The sequence below is a fragment of the Morus notabilis genome, unplaced genomic scaffold (genome assembly GCF_000414095.1).
Source record: "Morus notabilis unplaced genomic scaffold, ASM41409v2 Scaffold498, whole genome shotgun sequence".
NCBI lineage: Eukaryota > Viridiplantae > Streptophyta > Magnoliopsida > Rosales > Moraceae > Morus > Morus notabilis.
In genome coordinates this window covers 154,279-160,627 of record NW_010358720.1, presented here as the reverse complement: position 1 = coordinate 160,627, position 6,349 = coordinate 154,279, and the positions used below count along the sequence as shown (strand labels likewise).

At 41.4% G+C, this 6,349-nt stretch overlaps 1 protein-coding gene across 1 annotated transcript; it reads right to left on the bottom strand.

Moving 5' to 3' along the window:
* Positions 1-2,433: 2,433 nt before the first annotated feature.
* On the bottom strand, positions 2,434-4,332 carry LOC21397041 (acyl transferase 4). The gene is made up of 2 exons (XM_010093121.2): positions 3,773-4,332; positions 2,434-3,411 (listed from the first exon to the last, which is right to left on the bottom strand). Exons 1-2 carry the CDS (start codon positions 4,199-4,201, stop codon positions 2,494-2,496), a joined length of 1,347 nt encoding a protein of 448 aa, XP_010091423.1. The 5' UTR covers positions 4,202-4,332; the 3' UTR covers positions 2,434-2,493.
* Between the last annotated feature and the right edge of the window lie 2,017 nt (positions 4,333-6,349).

Below are 6,349 nucleotides of genomic sequence, written 5' to 3'. Positions count from 1 at the left end.
GGTAGGTCGAACTTCAGCGGCGGTGGTCGACGCAGGACCTGGAGGTAACTGATCTCGTGGTAGACGTCCTCGATCCCCATAGTTAAGGGTGTGTAGGCGTCGCACCGTTGCGGCTTTGGTCACTTGTTTTCCCCTTGGCTCGTCAAGGCATTGCCACCCCTATTGCTCGGAGCGGGTTGTACCTCTGCTTGGCTTGCACCTGAGGGTGACCTCGGCGCTTCTTACCGTTGTTTTGGCTGCTCACCTACCCTACCTCTTCCTTGGCAGGGGTTGCCACCTTACTCTTCAAGGCTTTCTTAGCCTCCTCGGCGTTGATGAACCCCTGTGCCCGTATTAGGAATTCCTGGTAAGTGTGGGGTGGTCTCTATTCGAGGTTTGTGCTACAGGGGATATCTTTTTTCATACTCGACAGCGCCCCCATCAAGGCCACCTCATCGGAGATTCCCTCAGTGGCGGTGACCTGTTCCCCAAACTAGGCTATCCAGTCCTTCAGGGACTCATTAGGCCCTTGGTACACCCTTGAGAGGTTTTGTTTAGGCAGGATGTATTTTTTGACACCTATGAACTGAGTCAAAAAGGCATTCTTCAAATCATCCCAACTAGTGATGGAGTTTGGTTTCAAGGATCTGAACCATCTCCTTGCAGAATCGGAAAGGTGATTCCTGAATGTTTTGCACATGACCTCCTCGAGGTATCCATGCAGGACCATATGTCCTGTGTACACATCCAAGTGGTCGTCGGGATCACTCCTTCCGTCATATAGCGGGATGGGGGCGATTTATACTTGTCTGGCAACGGCACCCGGATAATATTTTCTGTGAACGGGTGGTCGTGGGACGTGTACATCTTGGTGTCGACATTGACCGCCTCGGCTACCTTCCCCACAACTTGCTCGAAGTTGTTTAATCGACTCTCCATATGCTTTTCAAGCCTGGCCATCTTCTCAGCAAGAGCCTTGTTATCTGTTTCGAGCTCTTCCTCTCTTGCTAGTTGCACGACTTTCCCACGTCGAGCTTCGTCCTAAGGTCTCCGCCGTGCACAGACGAGGATCCCACGGGGATAACATTCCTCCTATTCGTGTCCTGTTGCGGTCGAGGGGGCGCGTCCCTGTTATTCACAGCTTGCGCCACAGTCTTCTCCCGCGCTCTCTTCCGTGCCGCCCTTTGCTTGCTCCCCTCAGACCTATTTGACTTGGTCGGGCGAGAATCGTTGGCTCGACTATCGCCGATTTCCTCAGTGTCACCGCGTTGGTCACCAATCCCTTGGTCTCCAACGGCGGCGTTCGTCGGGTTCATCGGCGCATCCTCCAACGGTGGCATTGAGTTTTGCCCTTGATCCCGCCCAACAAGGGCCGTAGCCATCCTTTCTACGGCTGTGGCCAGCATTTCGACCTATTTTTGAAGCTGGTCGATACGGTCTGGGGGATTCACAGCGGCTGGTGGGAATGGGTTCGCTGAAGTCCCCACGGCGGTGGGATTTTGGCTTGCCTGGCTCCTCTGGTCGGCCGTCAGCAAGCGAGCATTCCTGGGAGGCATGGTTGCTATTTCTTTTTGGTTAAAAACTAGATTAGATTTATGGGCTTAAAGGCCCCTCCTTCTAGCGCCAATTGTTGACGGTGTTTTTCTGACAACTCGTAATTATCTCTCCAAAAACACTCACGGTGGCATTCACGGTTCGATCAAAGATAAAAACTGAAAATAATGCAAAGGGGACAGTTATTTTATAGTGGTTCGGCAATAACTCTTTGCCTAATCCACTTATGAATGCACTAATATTCCAGCCGATTACAAGCTTTTTCTCAGTAATGAAATGGTGTCTAACCCCTTTTTTGGGGGTTCTTGGCTCTATTTATAGGCCTTTACATGTGACTATGCCTTCCCCGTTCCCAAGGTGGAAGCCATCTTCCGTCCTCGATACTCGGGAGGGTAGGTGGGTTTTCATGATGACTGCCCCAGGAAACGTGGCTGATCCTTCTGTTTTGCCGCCTGATTTCCTGACTCCTGCAGTAGCGGTCGGATTAATACTTCCCTCCTCGAGTTGACAAGACTGCTGGTGGAGAAGACTGGCAGTGCTTCCTCGACGCAATGGCCTTCGGAGGTCAAGTTACTGCGCTCGACGCCTCTCGCCCCGTATGGTCTCTCGACGTGAAGGGCACATTAACTACATCCGTTCCCTCGACGCCAGCGGCTGATCCTCTGCGGGGAGTCCTCGGCATCTGTCGTTCGAGAGAGTGATCGATCTCTCGACCATGGTGTAACACAAAGAATTCTTTACCAAAGTATATCAATATTGTATTATTTTTAACCTCGACTTTCATCAAGTTTATTAAACTAAATTGTGTTTAACGACACCTTAAAAGTTGCACAATATATATATATATATATTTTAGGAAAAAAAAAATATTGTAGATTAAAAGAGTTCAAAAGTGTTGCATAATACTTTTATAAATAAAAAAAAAAAAAAAGAAAAAAAGAGAGAGTAGATTATAAGAGTTCAAAGAAAAAGACGTTGCGTGATGAGAGCAAGGAAGGGTTGGCGATGGGCCTCCTCTACACACCAAGTCATCAAGCGGATGCCTTTGTTAGGCGCAGGTTGCCATCCCACAATCGCAGCCGGTATGATGGGCGACCCTTGTATTGGCACTATGTTCACCGGTGGGCCCCACCCGAAGTCCACATCATTGAACCCCAGTCGGCCCCACTCCGACACAAACAATGTGTCATACGACATTGGTGGGAAAAACGGATCCTCCTGATCATGATCATGATCTCCTAATTGGCCCTCAAGATCACCCTTGATCCTACTATTCCTGTACTTGTCAAATTCCTTGGGAAGCTCCGCCTTGGCTTCTTGTATAAGCTTCACCACCTCCACAACTGACGCCGTCGCCACCGACTCCTTCGGAGCCGTTATTGTTACGGGAAAGAAACAGTTTCCATAAAAACCTTTCGGCAGGGGAGGATTCAGCAGCTGACGACAGTTGGCAAAGAACACAAACTTAACCAATTGACCACCCGCTGTATCAGCACTACTAGTTGTTAGTATTGCCCGTGTTCGGCACCTCCAGAAAGCGGCCGCTACGATTTCGAAGGTGGAGCATCTCCGTCCCGTTGAGTGTTGGAACTCATGCTTGAGCTTGTCGATCTGATCCATGGAAATGTCCACGTTTGCCTGTTCAAGGCGGTAGTTTGGTATTGGTGGTGGTAGAAGATGAGTAATTGGGTGATTTGGTTGTGAATATTGTGATGATATGAAGAAGTCTCTACACCAGACGGGTATGACGCTGAGTTTGTCAAGGCCTCTGGCAAACTCTCCCACGGCGTTGAGGAATTGGGCTGAGCCTAGGCCATCGCAAATTGTGTGACTAAATATCATACCAATCACGAATCCACCGCATGCAAATCCAGTCACCTGCAATATTATTCAACCATATATATAACATATATTTGTCACTTCCACAAAAAAAATATATATATACTCCAAATAAATGCGTGTTTTTACTATTGATTTGCACCTATGTTTCCCCCCTCCAATATTTTATGATTTCAGGACTTCTATAAAACACTATTAAGAAGTGCTTCTAGTTGGAATAAAAATTTCAATTTTCAAAGTTAAAAATCTAGATAAAGGAAAGCTCAATTAGAGTACTATCACTTCAATTAATTAATAGGATATACTCAATCCCCTTGAAAAAGAAAAAAAAATCAAAATTTATGGCTCCACCTCTAATTAATTTGAGTTGGTTTTGGTGGTGATAATAATTGAAAAATACCTGCATTTGTATAAGTGGCTGGTCATTGGCTTCTTCGGGAGGGATTAATTGGTTAGGGAGGAGATCAAGATATGAGATAGGGGAAGCATAAGCATCATCAAGATAATCAACTGCACCAAGAGTACAGTTGGCAGATGCCTCCACAAACCAAACACCTTCTCCAGAACATTCCACTTGGAGCTCGCCTTGGCACGACTCCTTAAGCCGACCAGCGAGAGGGTAGTAGGCGACCAATGCCCTCGACAATGCTTCTCTTATGGCTACAGATGCTGCTCCATGAGACAGGCCTTGTTTGTAGACGTGAAGCGTGCGCGCATTGCATCTCAGGACAGCTACTTTGTCCATGCCTGAGAGTTCCAGCGTCGTTGTTGGCGTCTTTTCGCACGGCTTCACCAAGCTGTGACTTGATCTTACCACGGAGAAATCCATTTCTGTGCTTATTAGTGATAAGTTTTTGTTGATTCTTTCTTTTTTTTCTCTTTTCTTTTTTTTTTTTTTTTTTTGGTGTACAAGACTATAGGAGTGTGTATATATAGAACACGTGTATTGTTATGGATATATTGGAGTCTTGATCTTATTATATAATACTTTGGATCGTACGCTTTGCTTTAAAGTCTAAAAATGGTTCGGTGCTCAAATGCTGTCATTTGATATAAGGAGATAACTTTACGCAGCAGTGTGTGCAAGAAGATCAATAGCAAAATTTTAGCAACCACAAGAAGAAAAACAGAAGGTTTTTGATGACTTGCAGTGAAAATTACACAAACTCAGACGTAGGGACCAACCAACAATACGTTAGCCTACATGCAACCTCTCTTGCTTTCAAAAATCAAGGGCTTTACGGCCCAATTGTTCGTCATTTTGGGCCTTCAAAGTCCAATATTGAAGATCAAGAGGAGTGAACACAACTTGCCCATCTTCGATTACTAACAAGGCCCGGTGATCCCATAGCCGAAAAAAGAAGGCCCAGTGATTCAACCGAAAATTCATTGGATATTGGACATTTGAAAATTGATGATTAATTAATTTTTAAAAAAATTTAAAAATAGAGAATTTACCTTGAGAGTGTACGAGTCTAGACTTTTATCCCTCATTCTTGATAAATATCTTTTTATTAGTATAATTATTTAACTAAAAAAATTATAAATTAAAAATAAAAGATAAAAATTCTGATTCATGCACTTTTAAAAGTATTTGTAAAACTTACTGTGATTCTTAGGTTTCCTTTATTCGTAGTTAGAAGTTTTGACATGTGGTGGAAAGCTCTAGTTTGACTAAAGGTAGTATCTTCGACTACTCTCAAAATAGACCGTTGAATGTTACGTTATTAGTTAGTCGTTAATATATCAGCAATGTAATTTAACTTTGTATAAGGATGAATCTGCCTTCCTTCAAAAAAACAAAAAAAAAAAGATGAATCCGCCAGCTAATATAGTTTTTGTTTAGCTCGTTAGTTTAAATTTTGTTAATTTGAACAGAAAAATTAAAATTGTGCAGTTTAAATTGTAGTTGGAATTGAAGTTTGGATGTGTAATTTTATTAGTGTAATTATTTAACTAAAAAATTTTTGAATTAAAAATAAAAGATAAAAATTCTGATGCATGCACTTTTAAAAGTATTTGTAAAAATTACCATGATTCTTAGGTTTCCTTTATTCGTAGTTAGAAGTTTTGACATGCGGTGGAAAGCTCCAGTTTGACTAAAGGTAGTATCTTCGACTACTCTCAAAATAGACCGTTGAATATTACATTATTAGTTGGTCGTTAATATATCGGCAATGTAATTTAACCTTGTATAAGGATGAATCTGCCTTCCTTCAAAAAAAAAAAAAAAAAGGATGAATGTGCCAGCTAATATAGTTTTTGTTTAGCTCGTTAGTTTGAATTTTGTTAATTTGAACAGAAAAATTAAAATTGTGTAATTTAAATTGTAGTTTGAATTAATGTTTGGATGTGTAATTAAAGTTTTAATTTAAAAAATAAAATAAAATTTGAATTTGTGTTTAGTTATAGTGTGAAAGGCAAAGAGAGTGGACATTTTTTTAATGTGACACCTTTAGACTGTTTAGAAATAGTCAGAACGGTTGAACTTAATGATTAACTAAATTCTAAATTAGGTCGTTTAACTTAATTTAAATGTGAAATATAATTCAAACTATATGTTTACTAAACGTCAACTCAAAATATGCTCATCATTTAATTAAGTTAAACCGAACTAAATCAATAAAATAAAAAAGGCATATAATATGATTCGTTCTCTTGCTCTTCAGACTAGTCGACATACTTCACAGAGAACCTTTCGTCATAAGCCACGAGAACTTAAAAATACTTTTCTTTTTTATCTGAGAGCCAACAATATACATGCACCATTATTGTTTGGCTTTGAAACCTTATATTACACGCTATTTCAAGAAAGAGGAAAATAATAATAAAAATAAGAGAACTTCGTCTGAAGGTGAAAGTGGGGTCCCATTCAACCTATGACGGATGATCATTAACAAGTTGGGAGGTAAATGTTAATAGAACGTTTGGTTTATAAGTTTAAAATTATGATTATTCATGATTTTAATTTTTAAAA